General features: G+C 50.6%; 1 protein-coding gene across 50 annotated transcripts in view; it reads left to right on the top strand.

Moving 5' to 3' along the window:
- Window positions 1–13,217, top strand: part of Mhc (myosin heavy chain) — a 43,012-nt gene extending 29,795 nt beyond the window's left edge. For 22 of the 50 annotated variants that reach the window (XM_077671189.1, XM_077671186.1, XM_077671191.1 and 19 more), the window contains exons 20-31: window positions 1,345–1,481; window positions 1,825–1,906; window positions 2,205–3,035; window positions 5,553–5,609; window positions 6,208–6,461; window positions 7,585–7,663; window positions 8,618–8,863; window positions 9,234–9,430; window positions 9,931–10,432; window positions 10,878–11,420; window positions 11,916–12,260; window positions 12,809–13,217. In XM_077671189.1, the coding sequence (XP_077527315.1) occupies window positions 1,345–1,481; window positions 1,825–1,906; window positions 2,205–3,035; window positions 5,553–5,609; window positions 6,208–6,461; window positions 7,585–7,663; window positions 8,618–8,863; window positions 9,234–9,430; window positions 9,931–10,432; window positions 10,878–11,420; window positions 11,916–12,260; window positions 12,809–13,087 (3,552 nt within the window). In that variant the 3' untranslated portion in view covers window positions 13,088–13,217. Of the gene's footprint in view, window positions 1–436; window positions 558–1,344; window positions 1,482–1,824; window positions 1,907–2,204; window positions 3,036–5,552; window positions 5,610–6,207; window positions 6,462–7,300; window positions 7,380–7,584; window positions 7,664–8,617; window positions 8,864–9,233; window positions 9,431–9,930; window positions 10,433–10,877; window positions 11,421–11,915; window positions 12,261–12,808 lie in introns of all 50 variants that reach the window. The other 28 variants (XM_077671215.1, XM_077671231.1, XM_077671212.1 and 25 more) reach the window with 3 other exon arrangements.
- Window positions 13,218–21,512: the final 8,295 nt, after the last annotated feature.

Below are 21,512 nucleotides of genomic sequence, written 5' to 3'. Positions count from 1 at the left end.
CGGCCCCACCTCCTTCAGCCACCTGCTGTGTCCCTGCTGACCCATAGGCAAACCCTGTCTGCTCGCAAACTCTTCATACAATCGCTGCCGCTCCTATGCTGACCTGCCCTATGCTGATCCGCATGCCACTAACACGTGGCGACTCGTTCCAGGCGGTAACGTCTCTGCGACGCGGCTGGGCTTCATCCCGCAAGCAGTGGCAATTTTTTTTCCAACAAAGGCTATCCCAAAAGCAAAAGAAAGACTTCTTACAAAAGTTGCCTCATGCTCGCACAGAGTCCTCGAAATGTGCGCATTGCATACCAAAACAGACGTCTCGTGGCACCGTAACGGTGAACGACAGGGCGCAAAAGAAAGAAGTCCAGCCACGTAGCCAGCCGTAGTGGTTCTTACTCAAAGTCCCCTACCTGTACGTGCACCATTCCCTGTCCCGTAGATACGCCATCCTTGCCCCTAACGTGCTCCCCAAAGGCTTCGTGGATGCTCGTGCTGCCACCGAGAAGCTCATGGAGGCCACGAAACTTGACGAGGGCGAGTATCGTCTCGGTTTCACAAAGGTATGTGAGAGCTACTCCCTTTCTACCACCTGGCCTCCTTCATTCCTTCCTTGCTCCCTAGCCCCACCTTATTCTGCTTTCGTTTGTTTGTATTTGGAGTGTATCATTGCTGTGGGTTTGGGGGGGGCGTGATGATTCAAGAGAAAAAATCAAGGCCTGAGGAATGCTTGTGCATTCAGTTCGGCATGACTTTCGTGTCGGTAGATCAAGCTGGCCGAATACTACTTAGTTGAGTTTACTCAAAGCATAAGGGGTACGAATTCCATGCTAAATAATACGCCTAGTGGGCTTTGTCTTCTAACCGCTCGCTTTTTTTGACAATCACGTTTCCCGAAATCCAGATCTGATCACGATTAGGGTTGCTTTAGATGCTTGAAAAAAGGAACATCTCAATGCCTGAGAGCTTTAACGGAATATAAGTGCCCGAAATGTTTTTTTGGCGTCTTTTTGATGCTCGGCGCCTGATGTTACGGATTGAATTTATTATTAGTAGCGTCTTACACAAAGGGTCACCCGCTTTAGGGCTGTATAAATACTTCCATTTTAAGGACATCATCCGCTCTGTCTAAAGAACGTAATTAAACATATCGAAGCCTACATAACTGGCTGTATACCACATCAAAAAATTGTCGCAGTGCAGAACCTGGATAGCATTTGTTGTGTACGCTAGTCTAAATAGTGGTGATATTTGGAAACAAATATCCCGTTCGAAAGGCACTTTCGGTAATTAGGGAGGTGATCACTGATCCGCAGACCCATTATTTACGTGTTTTTATGGGGGCTCCAGATCTTCTTCAGGGCAGGTGTCTTGGGTCGCCTGGAAGAAATGCGTGACGAGCGTTTGGGCAAGATCATTACCATGATTCAAGCCGCCGTTCGCTGGTACATCTGCAAGAAGCACTTCCAGAAGCTCAAGGAACAGAGGTAAGCCATTGAGGCCGTTTTACTAGTAATTGGTATACGGCGTCGTTTCACAGCGATACCCCGCTACTTCGTTTTGCTCTTGTATATTAATAAAAGATATGCGTTGAAGAACACGCACATGGCTTCCATGTTGTAGCTTGCGTTAGGGGTCAGATAATGCCACGTATACGTCTGCTGAATATATCCAGCATACGCATGCTACTGTAAAGACAAAATGTAGCGCAATGCATTGAAACGACTAAGGTGTGACCAGATATTTTCAAGTCTTCGATTCACTTATGCGTGTACTGCGTTCCGCGTTGTTCTTTTTCTTCGGGCCTAAATCAAACACTCGTTATTTCAGAGTCGCACTGCTGGTCATCCAGCGCAACCTCCGCAAGTTCCTCCAGCTGCGCAACTGGCTGTGGTGGAAGCTGTACAGCAAGGTGCGTTCAAAAGCTCCTCTGATTAAATTGATATGACTTTACGAGAATGTATAATGGAAAGAATAGTACCGTTATCACGTCCCCTAATTTCAATGCAAGATGGTTCTTTCGTCTAGATGGTTTTTTCTCACAATGATAGCCAGATTTTAGCTCCTGCTGTGGTTTAAACTAGACGCAGTCTACCTTTTTGCGATCAATGTTAAATAAAGGCTTCAGGTGACCAAAGAAGTTTCTTCAGACCTTGTGAAAACTTTACTGCGATAAACTGAACACCGGGTGGTTCTTGGCCGCTGTACAGGTCAAGCCCCTGCTGTCTGTGGCTCGCGTGGAGGACGAGCTCAAGGCTCTGGAGGAGAAGCTGAAGAAGACCCAGGAGGCACTCGAGAAGGAGGAGAAGCTTCGCAAGGAGCTCGAGGGCCAGAACGTCAAGGTTCTGCAGGAGAAGAACGACCTCTTCCTGCAGCTGGAGGCTGAGCGCATGGGTGCCGGAGACGTGGAGGAACGCCTCAACAAGGCCCTCACGCAGAAGGGAGACCTGGAGAGCCAACTCCAGGATCTCAACGACCGCCTGCAGCACGAGGAAGATGCCCACTCTCAGCTCAGCCAGTCCAAGAAGAAGCTCGAGAGCGAGATCTCCGGCCTGAAGAAGGACATCGAGGACTTGGAGCTGGCGCTGCAGAAGGCGGAGCAGGACAAGGCCACCAAGGACCACCAGATCCGCAACCTCAACGACGAGATCCAGCACCAGGACGAGCTGATCAACAAGCTGAACAAGGAAAAGAAGCAGCTCCAGGAGCAGGGCCAGAAGGGCGCCGAAGACCTCCAGGCTACCGAGGACAAGGTCAACCACCTCAACAAGGTCAAGGCGAAGCTGGAGCAGACCCTGGACGAGCTCGAGGACTCGCTCGAGCGCGAAAAGAAGGCGCGCGCCGACCTGGAGAAGAACAAGCGCAAGGTTGAGGGAGACCTCAAGCTGGCTCAGGAAGCCGTGGCCGATCTCGAGAAGCACAAGAAGGAGATGGAGCAGAACATGCAGCGCAAGGAGAAGGAGATGGCCAGCCTGGCCGCCAAGCTCGAGGACGAGCAGGCGCTGGTTGCCAAGTTGCAGAAGCAGATCAAGGAGCTCCAGGTAAGACTTCTTCTTTTTTTGCCTCAAACTGTGAAGATGAGGATCTGATTCCACAGTAATTCTTGAAAGCAGCCCTGCGTTTACCTGAAACAAGGCCAGAAAGTTGACGCGTTGATTAACCTGCAGTCATTATTCTCAGCTCTGGAGCTTCTAGACGAGACACCTTCTGGACTTGACGCACCCTTTTTCTCTATAGCAATTTTACGTGCGTTCGGATGAGACCTTACTGGAATAAAAGCACATGGAACGAAACGTTCCATAACGTAACTCAAGTGGCATGTATTCGTCATGTGGCACTAAAGTTTACGCACGTGCAATTCAGTACATGATTAAAGAAATCGAATGTGCTGCAAACTCCTGCTAAGCACGCAATCTAATATTATTCACAATTTTTTTCATGCGAACTATTCTTTTGTGGAAAAACGTCACCTGTATTTTAGTTTCGCTGTGATTCCTAACCTGATTTTTCGAAACAACATGGTGGACGCGTACACTTATAAAATGTCGGTTACCATGGCAACATTTAACACAAGTGGCATAAATTCTGGTCACAGAAAGGTGTATGATTGGCTGCAATGAAAAGTCGAAGCACCAGTTTTTAACCGGAATACCGCGTCCCTATTCCTACTACTACGCGAAGCAGATGAAGAGGACTTCTCTGGATGCATTTAACCATTGATTCCGTGACATGTTTTTGTTATTCATGAGTATATTGTCCCAAATGCAGCCCTGGGAAATTTTCCAGGATTGATAAAACAAGCAAGCTTCGGTTACAAAGGAAGGAATGAATACCCCTCAAGAAACTGTATTACGACACACAGGTTTCCAACCCAGGCACGTTCTGGTTGCCCATGGGTTTATGACGTCTTTCAAGAGTTGCGCGAAAAGCTGGAAGAAAAGGAGCCTTTCTAGAAAAGAACGAAACCTAATCAGGAAAGACAATTGCCGCAGACGGTGAATGCGTTTTGCGCACTTCGCAAAAGATTTAAAACATGCTGTAGCGACGTTGCTTTGTTGTCAATCACAGCTGGACGTACGTGAAGTGTACTAGCTTTGTAAACCAATAAATCAACGACTTGAGCGACCGCCCCAGACCTCTTCTGACAGAGGGCGACCGCAACAACCATTGGAGCTAAATAGAGCAGTCAATTTCTTTTTCCAAGCAGCATGGAAGGGTTCGACGGCTCATGCTACTCAGATTACCGATGCTTTCTTTGGTCAAGAACTGTCCTCTTCGACTAACACAGTTGAAGCAAGCTTCAACTTCTTTTCTTTCAAGTTGACAATTTAGGGAAAAGTAACGAGGAGTAAACACCTAACAGAAAAAAAGACGGTGACACTTGAGGCGACCGGAATGCGAAGTATGCAGCTATAAATACCTAAGAAAAAACGAAAGGAGGTAAAACTATTTGTCAACAACGAATATTTTTGCCCAAAAATTTGTCTTACCTGGACTGCACACTCCAACGACAGAGGGCACCGTGTACGTCTAGCCCACGCGTCCTTGAGAGCGTCTAGGCAGCGGCTAGTACGGCCAAAGCAGGAGCGCGGCGACGTCACGTGAGCGCAGGCCATTGCTCCGGGGCTCTCACCTGGTGAAAAGCTGTCGGGGAAGTAGCGAACCCCGGTCGAACCGAAAAAAAGCAGCTCCGGGCGAGGAAGTCGCCAAAAGGCGCCTCGCTTTGCCGCCGCCGGCGTGAGTCAGGGGAGCCCTCGTACATATTTCTGGCCGTAGGTATTTTTGGTGGGCGAACGCGCGGGGCGGGGGCGGCTCGTGTTACTCGAAGGGCTCTTTAAGCCCCTGCCTGGCGGCCCGAGTCGTCAGTACCGACCCGAGCCGACCACGGTGCTCCTCGCTCCCCGAAGCCATGGACAGCTCCACGATCGACGCCGCAGCTCCCATCGCGAACGGCCTGGCCAACGGAGTGACCAACGGAGTATCCAATGGCCTCCCGCTCAACACCGTCCCCAAGCCTAGGCCGGTCAAGGGTGCTCGCACGGCCGGCGATGCTCTGCTCGACGACTCCTTCTACCCGCTACAGAGGGGCCCTTACATTTCCCCGAGCTGTCGACTTAGTGCCGAAAGCAAGCGACTCGTCCGCCTGGCTCAGGAGCCTATCCTCGCCTCCAGTCCCGCCACGGTGCACCACATCTATGACGTAGGCCTCATTGCGCCGTTCGTCTCCGTGTGTGCTTGTGAACGTGGCTTCTCTAACCCTGCAAGACGGGCTTATGCCACGCCCCGCCTGCAGACACGTGCGTGCTTCGGGCTCCAGTGTGCGGCCTAGGGCCTCTCCTTGCGCAGGGCTCTACCTCTAGCCTGCGGCGTCGTGTTTGTCGGCGCCGCTGTGTGGCTGGTGTAAAGCCGTGCCAGACGTGGCGAGCTTTGCTGCTAGCTAACAGTGGGTTAGCCGAGTGCGGGATGCCGTCGCAAGGACTACGCAAGTGTGGTTGCTTGGCTTCCGCGAAAGGCTTCGTTTTGGCTCATGTGTCACACAATGCGGCCTTCTGTTCTAGGCCCGCATCGAGGAGCTGGAAGAGGAACTGGAAGCTGAGCGCCAGGCCCGCGCCAAGGTAAGCCTTAACACTATTGCTTGCCCTGATTTACGTGGGCGCTGAACGCCCGCCATAGATACGTGAAACTATGAGTTATTAGTCGCAATGTAGCAGCACTTAAAGGGAGCGGGCTGGCTGTAAAACTGCGAGTGATGGGAAGCGACACGTTTCAGACACTTTTAGTCAGCCTGATTAACGAGACTGCACAGTGTTGCTCACGACCAGTCGCGGATATATGTACGTAGTTTGCAACTTTGAAAAGTGATTGCTAGCGAGATAAACGTGACACCAAGAGCCATTAGGTGCAGTGATGGGGCGGCTTGTGTGTGGTTAAACATCACTGAGTATCATAGATTTGATTTCTCATTATGTATTCCTTGCACTGGCGTAGCGGAGCTTGGTTTGACTAAACAGGTCACTTGGTTGATAACCAGAATTTTGTAATTTTGAGCACGAGTGCGCGTGTTGAGACACTGTGCGCAAAAATAAATCGAGATGCAGGTTTACCTCCAGCGTTGAGTACGTGAGCGAAAAAAAGAGTTTTATCTCATCGGTCGAGTGGCGCTACATAGCGTGCGTTTTGAACGTTTTCCTGCGCTGCCTCTTCGCGTAACAGGCTGAGAAGCAGCGTGCCGACCTCGCCCGCGAGATCGAGGAGCTGAGCGAACGGCTCGAGGAGTCGGGTGGAGCCACGTCGGCCCAGGTCGAGCTGAACAAGCGTCGCGAAGCCGAGCTCGCCAAGCTTCGACGGGACCTCGAGGAGTCCAACCTTCAGCATGAGCAGGCCATGTCCAACCTGCGCAAGAAGCACAACGACTCGGTCGCCGAGCTCTCCGAGCAGATCGACCAGCTCAACAAGCACAAGGCCAAGTGAGTCCGCCACTTGCGTACCGTGTTTCTTCAGTCTCTTTTAATAACTCGACGGTCACTATCTAGGCTACTTAATTCTGATTGCGGTCTTCCGTACACGTAAGAGCCTTGCACTACGCAACCGTAGTAGCGCCCATACTGTGCCGACCAGCTTATTGCTTTCAAGTGCCGCTCTGTGTTCGTCTTAGTTAACCATGTATTCTGGCTTTCGCTTTATATGTAAAGCACACTACCGCGTGTAAAACAAGGTGGGCAGCGCATCGACTGTATGCGTTGCATTTTGATCAGCACGAATCTCTAAGGTGTTCAACTGCCGGTATTACAAGCTTAACAAGAGCTTTCTGGCGGTAACTAAAGTACGTTGGTCAAATTGTATAGCCTAAATACTCATCTTTATTGTTTTTATCTTCACACGCAGCAATAAGTCTTGAAATAAGTAACGTAAGTAGGCAGGGACAAGCTAGAGTGCCCTAGCAGTGCTTACCGCGACAAATTCAGGCCATATATGATTCAGTCACAGTATGTCCCGTAATTCGCGACAATTGTCAACAAACTTTTCATTCACTGAACAAGATAGATGCAGTCAACGTGTTGTGATTCTCATAATCTTGGAAAAATCGGCTGTGTCATTTTTCCCTACCCAATATCTGGGCAACAGTCAAACCTCCTCGTGTGTTCTCTAGTTGCACCAACAATCTGTTTCCACATCTTTCTGTGATGTTCTATTACTGAATGCATTTTTATCGCATCTCACCTCGGTCACTGCATCCTGGTTTGAGTTGATTTTGCCCCAGTTGAGCTGCTGGCAGCGAGCGTCTGACCGAACTCTGACTCAACAGGGTCGAGAAGGAAAAGAGCCAGATGAAAAGCGAACTGGATGACGTGCGTGCCAATCTAGAGCACCTTAACCGGGACAAGGTAAAGAACACCCGGCAATGGAATACCGCCCTCCCCATAGGAACGGTCCCGACCCTCGCCTGCAGTCTTTGGTCCCACCCAAAGCGAGAGGCCGAATGAGAGGCGCACTCTTCCTGCACTTTGCATTCCTAGAACCCCAGTCACGAGCCCCGGTTTCTCTCCTTCTCTGCTCCCTCCCTCCTTTCCTTCCCGAATGCGTTCCTAGAACTGAGAAGGAGCGTGCAACCCTGGCTGCCGAAGTGTCCGACCTCCAATCCCTCCTGGACCACAGCAACAAGGCACAGGTAGCCAACCCGGTCTCCCTCTGGAAGTGCGCATGCGCAAATCTCTCATTGGCAGCCGGCGTGCCAAATATGTGGAACCAATATGGCGGATCAAGCAAGCAAAGCCGGCTATTTAAAACAACCAATAATATAATGAACATAACGAGGCAGGAAGTTGAAATTCCTCTGTGCTGTCAGGCAACCCGTGATAACCAAGATTTGAGAGTACCAGATAGAAGCCACTTTTTCTTTTTTCCACCCAATTTGATTAGCAATATCATGAGCATAATATACTTTTATAGCAAATGGTAAGCAACCTAAAAACAAAACGACATGCTGTCATAACTTCTGTACACTGCTGGCAGTGTAATGGGAGCTTTGTGCGTGCCGACAGAATCTTTTCGGTCCTAGCACGATGAATGCACAAGCAGCGTTCTCGAAGCCTCTCTCCCGTCTTTTTTCCTGCTCCGTAGAGCATGACGTTCAACCCTTGCAGATGGCCTCCCTTTTCCGCCACCTCTGCATTTTTGAAAGTTTTCTTGAATTTTGTTTCTTCTTGCACTTATTTTGCAATTTTTGGATAAGTAATTTTGTTTGCAACGTGCGATGGGCTTAGAAGCGTTTTTATACTTATCGTAGGCTTTGTTTTTTTACATAAGTTGTGCCAAGAGTACGCACAGGCCATAATACGGAGCACATTCGATGTAGCAGATGCCGTACGAAGCTACTGAAAATGTTAAAACGCTATAGCTATCCAAACGATTGCAGACATTTTCCTTAAGGGCGCCTTTTGAAAGTACTTTCCTTGGCCGCAAGCAAATTTTCACCTGGCGGGAAATTTTTATTCGCATTTTGCGATGTTTTCGTTCCTCTGTTTTTTGACGAGGCGTAGTTCTTGTTGTCTCAGAAAATTGTAACCGGTCTTTTTGCTGCCAACGAACTAATTGTGATGCTTCGGCTGCGTGCTTCGTGAAGGCCAACTCCGAGAAGCAAGTGAAGCAGCTCGAGGTGCAGCTGGCCGACGCCCAGTTCAAGCTGGACGAAACGAACCGCACGCTCAATGACCTGGACGGCTCTAAGAAGAAGATGGGCGTCGAGAACAGCGAGCTCCAGCGGCAGCTCGAGGAGGCCGAGTCTCAGGTTGCTCAGCTCAACAAGATCAAGGCCTCGCTCGCCACGCAGCTCGAGGAAGCCAAGCGCCAGGCCGACGAAGAGGCGCGGGTGAGTGTCCGGCTCCGTTTTCCCAATACGACGGGGCCTTCCTGCCGAAGCATCACTCACTGAACACGTCGCTCCTTTAGTTGTAACGGATGAATCACTAACAGTCGTGTGTGGCTCATGGACTTGACTCAAGTCCTTTACGAGATATCGGTTTAGGTACAGGTAACTCTTACACCCCATTCTCTCCTCCACCCTCGAAAGCTCGTGCGGAAGGCCTCGCATTACAGTTGTTGCTTGTGATTAGACTAACTCTTACGGGAACAGCCGTGACCGTTTAAGGATTTCCCCCAATGAAGCCTGCCTGCTGCTCCGATCGCCGAGAGCTGTTGCTTGTCGTTCGAATCACTGATACATTGGGGCGCGTTCGCAGGAACGCGCCGCTCTGCTGGGCAAGTACCGCAACCTGGAGCACGACCTGGACAACCTGCGCGAGAGCGTCGAGGAGGAACAGGAGGCCAAGGCCGACTTCCAGCGCCAGCTCAGCAAGGCCAACGCCGAGGCTCAGCTCTGGCGCTCCAAGTACGAGAGCGAGGGCCTGGCTCGTCTCGAGGAACTCGAGGAGGCCAAGTGAGTGCTCTCGGCGTCTCTTCCACAACTACTGTGTAGGGTAACCTGGCCGTTCTCGGATTTATTTTATTTGACTAATCAACCATTGATAATTGGCATACCACCACCCAGGCATTACGCCTGATTCTTCCAAGGTGCACCACAAAACTTTCGTCATCCTTCTTGTGCCTGAAGAGAAATGATCCCATTGATAAGGCAGAACGGTAATGATGCTAAAAATGGAGCCGCGACCTCGCCTCCTTTTCGGGTTTTTAAACATCGGAGAGATTTTTCACAATGTAATGCGACACATTAGGGCTAAGATCACTTTGGCGACAGCGTAAGCTACAAACCACAGGAATGCAGTTCAGGTCAGCCTTGTGCCCTTTGTAGCGCTACGTGAAACGAGGTGTCATATCACCATCTTCATCAATAAAAAACCACTCTCCCGCTCATTCGCATCCACTGTACGGCGGACCCACGGAATACCAACACCTCCGACTGGGCTTTGAAAATTGCAGGCGCAAGCTGCACGCCAAGCTGCAGGAGGCTGAGGAGGCCATGGAGCAGCTGAACGCCAAGTGCGGCGGCCTCGAGAAGACCAAGGCGCACCTGCAGGGAGAGCTGGAGGACATGTCCATCGAGGTGGACAAGGCCAACGCGCTCGCCTCCTCGCTCGAGAAGCGCCAGAAGTCTTTCGACAAGGTCATCGCCGAATGGAAGGCCAAGGTGGACGACCTGGCCGCCGAGCTGGACGCGTCGCAGAAGGAGTGCCGCAACTACTCCACCGAGGTGTTCAAGCTCCGCGCCGCTTACGAGGAGAGCCAGGAGCACTACGAGGCCGTCAAGCGCGAGAACAAGAACCTCCAGGACGAGATCAAGGACCTCATGGACCAGCTGGGCGAGGGTGGCCGCAGCGTGCACGAGCTCGAGAAGTCCCGCAAGAGGCTCGAGATGGAGAAGGAGGAACTGCAGGCAGCACTCGAGGAGGCCGAGGCCGCGCTCGAGCAGGAGGAGAACAAGGTACGACAACCTGGACTCCTACTCGTCACTTATTTGAACATTTAGCGGGAATGGTTCACTGACTTTGCGCGCATACATATGGCACGCAGAATATGGCACGTAAAGGTGGGGAGTTGTTTGTCAGTGTAGTAGTACATATTCGTTCTTTGTGAGTGCAGGTAAGACTGAATTGTCAAGTTAACACCGCCAACGTTGGTTGGAAAGCCACAATAGCCACTTCTAGCCAAAATAATTAAAATTCTGTTGACGTGACTATCGTAATTCATAAAAAGCCTCTCATCACTTTTACAAATAGCATGAAAGGAATATCAGGTTCTGCAGGCCGGCGTATTCTTCCTTACAGAGTTCTAATGCACTGATGCACTCACTCTAGTGAAGGCGGATATTTCAACGGGTATCAATTCACAGTAGGGTAAAATGAACATCAATCGTTCGTTTTGTGCAGGTCCTGCGCGCGCAGTTGGAGCTGTCGCAGGTGCGACAGGAGATCGACAGGCGCATCCAGGAGAAGGAAGAGGAATTCGAGAACACGCGCAAGAACCACCAGCGGGCACTCGACTCGATGCAGGCCAGCCTCGAGGCCGAGGCCAAGGGTAAGGCCGAGGCTCTGCGGCTCAAGAAGAAACTGGAGAGCGACATCAACGAGCTCGAGATCGCCCTCGACCACGCCAACAAGGCCAACGCCGAGGCCCAGAAGAACCTCAAGAAGTACCAGCAGAACGTCAAGGACCTGCAGACCGCCCTCGAGGAAGAGCAGCGCGCCCGCGACGAGGCACGCGAGCAGTACGCCTCTGCCGAGCGCCGCTGCAACGCTCTGCACGGCGAGCTGGAAGAGAGCCGCCAGCTTCTGGAGCAGTCCGACCGCGCGCGCCGCGCCGGCGAGGCTGAGCTCAGCGAGATGCACGAACAGGTCAACGAGCTCTCGGCGCAGACCGCCTCCCTGTCTGTGGCCAAGAGGAAGCTGGAAGGAGAGATGCAGGCGCTCCAGGTAACCGCTCTTTGCATAAATGCGCTATTTGCCGCGCCAATTTTGAAGAATGCGAAGAAGTGCTAACACCCAGCCATAGCGTTCCATTTATGGTATGTGTACAGTAAATTGGATGTGTACAGTTAGAAATGTAAATAAAAAGGGCACACTCCAAAACGTTTGGCGATCACCTACGGTTAGGCACAGTTCTCTTAAAATCACTTTTCTCATCCCATAGCGGTTCCGGGAACCCATAAATGCACTGTTTTTATTGGCGAAGCACCTATTGCACCCACCGTAAAATATTACAGAGCGCATAAGTACGCTGTCCATGGACTCGCTTTAAACAGGCATTTACGCCTGCGACATATAGAGTTAATGGGGGACCTTTACGAACGCACTGAAACAAGCATCATTAGCTACCTTGGAGCACGCAGGACGAGTGAGTGTGACTTAATCTGTAGAAGAATGAACAGGTTGGCTTCTGTCGCTGATGTACATTTATTGCGCTTCCAGGCTGACCTGGACGAGGTGCTGAACGAGGCCAAGCAGTCCGAGGAGAAGGCCAAGAAGGCGATGGTGGACGCTGCGCGACTGGCTGACGAGCTCCGCGCAGAGCAGGACCACGCTCTCCAGCAGGAGAAGCTGCGCAAGGCCCTGGAGCAGCAGATGAAGGAACTCCAGGTGCGTCTGGACGAGGCCGAGGCTGCAGCGCTCAAGGGAGGCAAGAAGATCATCCAGAAGCTCGAACAGAAGGTGCGGGAGCTCGAGAACGAGCTGGAGAACGAACAGCGCCGCCACGGAGACGCTGCCAAGAACTTCCGCAAGAGCGAGCGCCGCATCAAGGAGCTCCAGTTCCAGGTACGCCGCCTCTCTTTTTCCTCCTCATTCAGCCGTATCCCCGATGCGATTCATTGTTCATAACCGCCATCAACGTAATCGTCAGCCGTAATGGTAACATAAAGATGACAATAAATGTGGCTTATAAATATCCGTCCGCAGCGACGCACAACTCTGCTTGTGCAAATGAGGTGTACAGTGTCTGTTATAAGTCAGCAAATTCGAGTGGTTGATTTTCTTACTGCTCAAATTGAAATGTTGTTTTGTTCAATGGTCTAAACGTTAAAAATGTAGTCAGCGTCACTTAATAATGGTGAAAGAAGCACAGTAGCACCAAGTCACTTTTATTTATTATTAGAAAAAACGAATGCAGACATGGCCGAAGGAAATCGGAATGTCTCAGCGGGTCATGAAATGGTGGGTGGGGACGTCATGTTTGGAAGCGACAAGACTAAGGCTTTTGTCACTTGCCTCCGGAGTTTGTACATCTACTCTGGTGGTTGGGGTAAGCGCAGCAAGGTATAGCTTAGCTGCGAGGGTAACTCTCGCATTGCCATTGCCGTGCGCAGGCCGAGGAGGACCGCAAGAACCACGAGCGCATGCAAGACCTGGTGGACAAGCTGCAGCAGAAGATCAAGACCTACAAGCGCCAGATCGAGGAGGCCGAGGAGATCGCCGCCCTCAACCTGGCCAAGTTCCGCAAGGTTCAGCAGGAGCTCGAGGACGCCGACGAGCGCGCCGACATGGCCGAGAACACGCTGGCCAAGCTGCGCGCCAAGAACCGCAGCTCGGCGTCTGCCGGACGCGCCATGTCTCCCGGACTCGCCGGAGCACCCCTCAGGACCTGAACGACGACGCCCCTTCCTTCTTTCTGTCTCCTTTACTCTGTTCTCTGACGCCTTTTCTGCCACTTCTGCCACCGCTGCTCGGCTAAGGCAGCGAGCAACACGACGGAACAATAAACGACACTTTCCAAGACACGGTCTTTGTGCTCATTTCTGAGAGCTGGCCGTGGGCACACGCCTTTCGGTGGCCGCACTACTAGCCCACCTGTGGCTTTGGCGAAAACGTGTTGGGTTCATTCGTTAACTACACATGTCGTTGTGTAAGCAGGCCTGCAGCGGGTGAAGGATGCGCAAAATCAGGCTGTGCGCTTGGACATTTAGTTTAGTTAGCAAAAGCGGGAAAGAACGGATGAGTCTGTCTCATCTCTCAAGGACCGGACCCTTGCTCCGAGGGGTGGAATCGTTTCGGAAATACTACCTTAAAAGCGGGCGCGCCTGGCATCCCCTTACTGTCGGGGTCACCTCCTCTTTTTTTCCAATTCTTGGGTGATATAAAACCAAATCGGAACGATTTCCGACATAATGCGTTGCGATGGTCGTAATACGCGCGTCCGTGTGTATTTATTAACGTGATCGCAGAAATGTTGTCGCACTACAAAAAAAAATTCCCCCGCATTTCCCCGAGGGGGAGAATGTGAAAGTGCGAATGCACGGTTGTCGGCCCGCTTGCGGCGCTTGCGCTCGGCCCCCGCAGCCCACCGCCTCGCCGCCTTCTCTTCCATCTCTTCCATCGGGTTTGTAGTATCACGTGTACACCACGCAGTTATCAAGCCGCTATAACGCCGCTGAGTCGCGAACGCACGCCGCTGACGACGTAGTTTGAATGCGTTAAAGATATAAGGCGCGTCACTAACACTGATATCACCGTCGCGTCCGTGGCTTGGTCGGTAGAGCGTCGCGCTGCGGCCGCAAAGTCCTCGGATCGAAACCTGGCGCCGGATGCTGTTTCTTTTTTAAATATAGAGGAGCACTGCGGACGCCGCCGCCGCCGCCGCCGCCGCCGCCGGCGGTGGATGGTTTGGTGTCGCTTATAAAGTGCATTCGCACTTAATAAAAACACCTCACTGCAGCATCGTCAGTGCTGAAGAACGCGTTTCAGCATTTATCGCTCCGATTTGTTCTGTTTCACGCGAAAAACGTACGAAGCTAGACAGGAGGAACCCTTCAACGCAGTGGGTGCTTCTAGCAGCACGCGTGCGATTTGTGCACCGTTCTGTGAAATGTTACGCGAAGCAGAATCACCGCCTTTTTTTTCGTGAAGACGCCAAACTTCGCCGCCCCTCCTCCATCCTCCGTTAGACGGATAAACTGAAGCAACCGTGGGATGATTCTGACTCACGAGGGGACACCGCACTGATCAGTTGTGCTATAGTCTTCTATAATTGCGTACGGCTGCGCACATTCTCTGTTGTGGTTTATACCACATTGCATATAATTTACTGTCGGTTTGGCAGTTGCCCTTGCTTAACCTGTAGTCCCTCACGAGCACTGGGGAACAGGAATGGGTAATATTACGCTGTACTGCATCGTTCCAATGCAGGCAGAAGGCTATATATAACGTAAACGCAAGTACCACGAGGGACGATTGACGCCTTGTTACTCTCTCTGGTTGAAAGGAGTGAGAGTGTTAAGAGAGAGAGATACAACTTCTTTATTGAGCCTGCGTGGAACCGTTAGGTCACCTACTGTCGCCGCCCTCCAGCCCCCTGTGGGGGGGTGGGTAGCAGCGATTTCGGCCGCTGGCGCTCGATGGCCGCAAGCGCGAGCTCCGCAGCCATCTTCTGGTGTTCGTAAGTTCCGCTGGTCGCCGCGCGCTTCACACGCGGTGGTAGCGGGTCGTCCTCGTCTGCTGATTGGTGGCAACCCCACAGCATGTGCTGCATGGTCGCCCGAGCGCTACCGCACAGCGCACACGTGTCCGCTGGAAATAGTTCGGGGCACACGTGCTTGGCGAACACGGGCGTCCATATCGCTCGCGTTTGAAGCTGTCGCACGAGCACCCCTTCCCTTCTGGTAAGGTTCCGGTGTGGCGGCGGGTAGGCTCGTCTGCCCTCCCTGTACCATGCCAGCACGTCTCTGTAGGAGCTAAGTGGGGTTGTCTCCTCTTCGTCATCCCCGTCTTCATCCGTTTCTTGGTTGCCTTCCGCGTTCGATGGAGGGGGCGGACTCGCTGCGGCCGCAGCCGCCACCAGTGCCGCCGCCCCCATTGCGGGTGCGGCAGCGGTAGCAGTGGCTGCGCCGGCGGCATTGCCGTGACATGTGAGCACGCGCGCCGCGCGGTCCGCCTCCTCGTTGCGGTTGGTCCCGGTCCCCACTGGTCCCACGTGTGCCGGGAACCATTTGAGGACCACCGGTAGCGTCCGTCGGGGCAGGGCCCCGCACACCCTGATCGCGCACTGTGACACCGAGTTTCTGGCGTAGTTCAGCACTGCACTTCGCGAGTCGCACAGCACTGTCGCGCACCGTGGGTCCACTAGGGCCAGCGCAATCGCCAGCTCCTCCGCTTGCGTTGAGTCCCGGGCTCTGACGCTGCCCGCCGAGCACAGCTTCCCGGAAGTCGCTGCAATCACGGCCACAGCGTACGTGCCCCGGCGGTTCGGATATTCCGCCGCGTCCACGTAGTATGCATTAGTGTCCGTCGCGTGCACGGCCGTTAGGGCTCTCGCTCTGGCCGCGCGGCGCTCCCGGTTCTCTTCTGGGTCCATGTGCTTCGGTAGAGGCGGTATCTGCATGAGGCCGAGCAGCCCGCGCGGCAGCGACCGCGCCGGCACCGGCAGTGGCCGCCGCGGCTCCTCTCCGCCGCCGCAATCGCCGCTCCCGCCCAGAATTTTGCCAATGACCATGATGCGCAACGCATGAATGCACTAAACGTGCCTCCAAGAAGAATTTCTGCTCCACCAAGTGCCTCGCGACATTAGAATATTCGTTCGTTGAATTGATAACGTTACAATTTGTCTTCAAACTCCCAATTCTGTGTTCGCGATTCCTGGATAAAGCCTGCTGTGATGATAATTTTTTCGAACGAGTGTCACATATTCATGGCAGTCCAAAGTCGAGTGTACATACAGCACGTGAGGGCTCATGGAATTAAGGGAAAGCGCGCGGATCTGAAGCTTAGGAAGAAACCCTCTTCGTGTTTGCTTACTGCACTCAAAATTGCGCCTAAGAGTGCGCTTAGAGCCATAATAAGAGCCGCCTGTTACACGTATCATGCGGACGCTGTTCGTAGAAGACGTTTAATTCGTCTGCCTCCTAACGCAGGTTAGGGTCGCACAGCGCTTCACATTGAGTGTGAGGCTTCGAGTGTCGCAACCTCGTCGGCGGGCTTCATAGGGCCGGACCTCTTCGTTGGTATCGTACACTTCTGTTTTGACTTTCGTGTTTGGGCCCATATTACATCTCTATGTTGCAGGCGCACGCGTTCTGATGTACAAAAGATAGGTGGTCGAAAAAAAGATAAAGGTGCGTGATCCGAGGAGTGTGAGCCGTGACTTGCAAGCCAGGAAAGGGAAGAAGCCACCGAAATCACAGTAGGCCGCTGTCACACGTGCCCTGCCAGCCATTTTGAGAGGTGAGGGCACCAACGGAAGTGTGCAGGTCGCTCCTAGCGATGGCTGGCGACCAGAGCGAGCTTCGGAGGGTTCATCTTAAGCGCAGAAAAAAAACACGGACACAGAAGACAAGCAGAAGCGTCACTTCCAACTGAATTGTATTGAATCAGGGTGAAATACATAGCAACAAAAGTACAAGGAATACAGAAAAGGTTACGATTATACACAGATGAAAATAACGGAATCGCTTGCCGCTGTCCACACGTGTCAGTCATTACCACGACCAGTTCTTTTTTAGGAACGCTGCCTCCTTATCGGACACGGCTACCGATGCCGTGCTGACACACTCGAAATCGCCTAGTTGCATTTCAGCTGCCTCTACTTTCTCACGCATGCGCTGATCCGAGCCGTGAAACAATATCACAGAGTTTTTAAAGTCACAGAGCAGAGCATCAAAATAACGTACACAAAAGAAAGGATTGGAACCTGTCGACTCACTGCGGTGAATGCCCCAAGTATGAGCCATACTTTAAAAACTCTGTGATATTGTTTCACGACTCGGATGAGCGCACGCGTGAGATAGTAGAGGCAGCTGAAATGCAACTAGGCGATTTCGAGTGTGTCAGACAACATCAGTAGCCTTGTCCGACAAGGGGGCAGCGTTCTTAAAAAAAACTGGTACTGGTAATGACTGACACGTGTGTTGGACAGCGGCAAGCGATTCTGTTATTTTATTCTGTGTATAATCGTAACCTTTTCTGTATATCTGGTAGTTTTGTTGCTATATATTTCACCCTGATCCAATAAAATTCATTGGAAGTAGCGCTTGTCCTTGTCTTCTGTGTCCGTGTTTTTTTTCTGCGCTTAAAGGAGCCATGAAGAGAAAACACAAGTTTGGTTCATTCAAAAGATTGTGTCGTTAGAATCATACAGACACCACTTTTAACGTAAACTTCGCTCAAATAAGCTACATAATTAGGAAAAACGGGAATGGTCATGCGACCCACCAGCTCATTTCCCGCAACAGAACCTGTGATGTCACATGGGCTAAGCTCTGCGATTGGCGGAAGCTGGCAGAAGCAGACGCAAATTAGGTAGAGCTTACAAACTAGACGAACGAGCGATTTGCGCTTAAATTTAGGGCACATTCTTTACAAAGCAATAAGAATGATGGGACAAACAGTGGAAGTTACGAAAGCACATGTAAACATAGAAGTACTGATGCGTTCTGCTGTTCGTACTGCGCACAGCATGCTTTGGTTTAGCTGCACAGCACTACGGGGCTTGGGGTTGTCTCAGACGACACTGGCCGATTGACGCAAGCAACGGTGTCTTACGTGACCCCATTTGTCGAGCGAGCACTGTTTCAGGGAACGAATATTTTCTCCCAGAACAAAAACAGGCCAGGTTTAAATGCGGGCAAAAACAAACCAAACGCTTGCCACGGTGTGGTGGCGCCATCTAGGTTACGGAACGTAAAGAAACGCGGGAACAAACCAACACCGCTGTACAGGGTGGAGACAACCTTTGAACGGTCCCGTGCCGCCGCAATTGGGCCAACGGGCTCAACGCGTTATTCTTTTTGTTTCCCACGAGACCTAGCAACGCGAAACAGACAATATGATTCAAACTTCTTCAGTAAACCGCGTTGCGGCGATAATTTTAGCGCGGTTTTGACACAATGACTTGCTTCGGCGGCGAGCGAGCAACCGAACATGGCGGCGTCAGCGTTACGTGTCTCTACCCTGTACGGCGGATGCGTGAATGAAGGTACTCTAGGCTGCAGAGCGGTCGGTTCCCGTGATGTCACTTGGGACCACGAAAACGCACGATTGAGCGGGAAAATCAAAATTTTAACCTAAATTGTTTAATTTCTCAGTGAATAAAGCACCGTTTGTATCCGGACAAGCGCTGGGGGCACTATAAAACACGAAATCTTTCGAATAAAACCAACTTGCATTTTCTCTTCATGGCTCCTTTAAGATGAACGTTATGGAATGACAACTAGCCCGAACGCAAGCCCTTCTTCGGAGGGTTGGTCAAGGGGTGACAATCGCGGGCCGCCAAGTTCGAGGACAGTTCAACAGCAGAAAAACAGGACGTACAACTAGGCATGTGCCTTCAGATTCCCAGACAGTTCCAAGCAATCGCCACAACTTTCCACCTGCATGCTGATGATGATGATGCTTACCGGTTTTCCCTTTGTAACGAGGTGGCGCGTTGCACAGCGGCCTTAGTTGCAACGCCACTGTACAATCACCTCGCCAAAAATACAAACAAAATAAATAAAAAATGTTATCAAAATAAAATGAAAATACTTCTACGAAATTTTTGTGCTAGTCTGACTTCTTTGTCCGCATGTCTTCCCATATTGTTCTCTGCTCTTTTCCCGCCAACATTCTAACCTTCTTTTAATAAACCTCTACTGCTGTCCAGTTCACTTTTCCGCTAACCTTAAAGCCAAGGGCCTCCGGAAGCTACAGAAGCAGCGCCATTTCCTCTAGTGGCCGTAAGCCGAGATAAAACACAGCCTACCACCCCCCCCCCCCCTTACCGATCCTTCTAGAAGCAAAGGGTCGGTCGCGATGACTCGGTGGCAGCGACGCCCGCGCTGTCGTTGGAAATGTTTCGGGGTTATATTTATATAAAGCGGACTGGCCATTTATGTAAAGGATCGTTCATTGTGAGTTCTACCAAGCACGCGGAATAATACGGACACCCGCTTAAAGGAGCCATGAAGAGAAAACACAAGTTTGGTTCATTCGAAAGATTGCCTCGTTAGAACCATAACGACACCACTTATAACGCAAACTTCGCTCGAATAAGCTACATAATTAGGAAAAAAGGAAATGACCATGCGACCCACCAGCTCATTTTCCGCAACAGAACCTGTGATGTCACTTGGGAATGCTCTGCTATTGGCGGAGGCCGGCAAAAGCAAACGCATGTTAGGCAGGGCTTACAGCTTGCATAGCGAGCTAAATGCCCGTGAAACATACTGCACATTTTTTTATGACAAAGAACGGTGGAGTAAACGGTTGAAAGTCCGAACGAACTCGCAAGCGTGTGCGCCAATGCGTACGAAACTAGCGCGCCGGCCGAGCTCGACATGCCCTTACAAAAATGGGTTCTGAATTTCTGTTGACGTTTCATTGAGTTCTCATTGATTCAACGGAAAATCAACAGAAACTCAATGTTCATTGAGTTTACACATTGAGAACACAACGGAATTTTCGTTGTGGTCCGCACAATGATTTTTCTATTGTGGAGTTCTTGTTGACTTTTTGTTGTATTTTCAGTGACTCATGGTGATTATTTGTGAAACTTAATGTTCATTGAGTTTACACATTGAGAACACAACGGAATTTTCGTTGTGGTCCGCACAATGATTTTTCTATTGTGGAGTTCTTGTTGACTTTTTGTTGTATTTTCAGTGACTCATGGTGATTATTTGTGAAACTCAATGTTCATTGAGTTTACACATTGAGAACACAACGGAATTTTCATTGTGGTCCGCACAATGATTTTTCTATTGTGGAGTTCTTGTTGACTTTTTGTTGTATTTTCAGTGACTCATGGTTATTATTTGTGGGCAAGTCATCAGCAACTGATGCCAAATACTATCTGCATGCTTCTTCGACATGGACAGCCACGTGCACTAAAACTTTAATACCCACTGTCCTGGATGTATGAGCCTAATTAGGCAGCATCTTAGCATATTTTTGTGCAGTGTGAGTGTATTAAATAAGTTGCATTTTTCAAGGAAGTTGCATTTTGTACAGGTAGCCAGCTTTCACAATGCAACTCTCAGCGCTTTCTTGTACCGGTACGTATAATTACCAGCTGAAAATATGGCAACATATCCATACGACATGCATGATATCATAACGATTTCGAAATGTCTTCAATATCACAAAGATTTCAACGAAAATCACATAACTTTTACGGCATGTTGTCGACACCTTATGAATTCAACGACATTTCGTTGTCCTCAACATCATGAAGGTCCAATATCGCAAAGATTTCAACGACTTGTCGAATAAGTATAACGACATGTCTTTAATGATAAGGACTTCTACTAGATGTCGATATACTGCATGCAAGATTATAAAGGTCTGATATCGTAAAGAGTCAAACAGCATGTCGAAGATCAACAACATGTTATGATATAAAGATTTCAACGATGAGTCCTAGACGTTCTGCAACATGTCTTCAAGGTATTCTTACAACATGTCACATATCGCACAAATCAGCGCGTCATGTCTGATGCTTTGTGTAACATCTCGCAGACAATATATGTTCTGCCTTGTCAGCATTGGAAGCATGCAAAGTACAAGATACAGCACAAGGTAAAGTACAGTACAAACTCTGATAACTTGCACTTTCAGTGTGATCGAACAAAATTCAAATTCTTGTTTATACTGTTGTTTTATCAATGTTTCTAGAGTGCATATTTCAATTTCAGCCATTCAGTTAACCCATAAAATTCACTTGTCCATACTACAAAATATCCGCTGCTTCACCACCAGCTAAAAATTTGTCTCCAGATATCATTAAACAGCAGCGTCTATATCTGGTATAGACGCTAGACGAAAACGTTTGCGTTCTGATTTTTCCCTTCTAGACGGACGATAGCATAACGACAACGATGTCAAGATATGCTTTGACTCATACCACGGCAAGCACAATCGTTTGTTGCTGAAGCCTCGGTTGCTCTTCGTCAACAACAAACTGAATCGGCCGGACAGTTTTTTTCGATTGCGTGTTTCCATTTCTGCGCAGGCCGGCGGGGGCGGCCCATGTTACATCTTTTTCGCTCGTCGCTGCCGCCCACAGTACCTGTTTGCTGCACTTATTACGTCGCCGCCACCACATGC

The sequence above is a fragment of the Haemaphysalis longicornis genome, unplaced genomic scaffold (genome assembly GCF_048455015.1).
Source record: "Haemaphysalis longicornis isolate Haplotype H1 unplaced genomic scaffold, Haemaphysalis longicornis Haplotype H1 scaffold_5, whole genome shotgun sequence".
NCBI classification, from domain to species: domain Eukaryota; kingdom Metazoa; phylum Arthropoda; class Arachnida; order Ixodida; family Ixodidae; genus Haemaphysalis; species Haemaphysalis longicornis.
The sequence above is the reverse complement of the archived record's forward strand: the minus strand, read 5'-3'. Positions and strand labels throughout refer to the sequence as shown.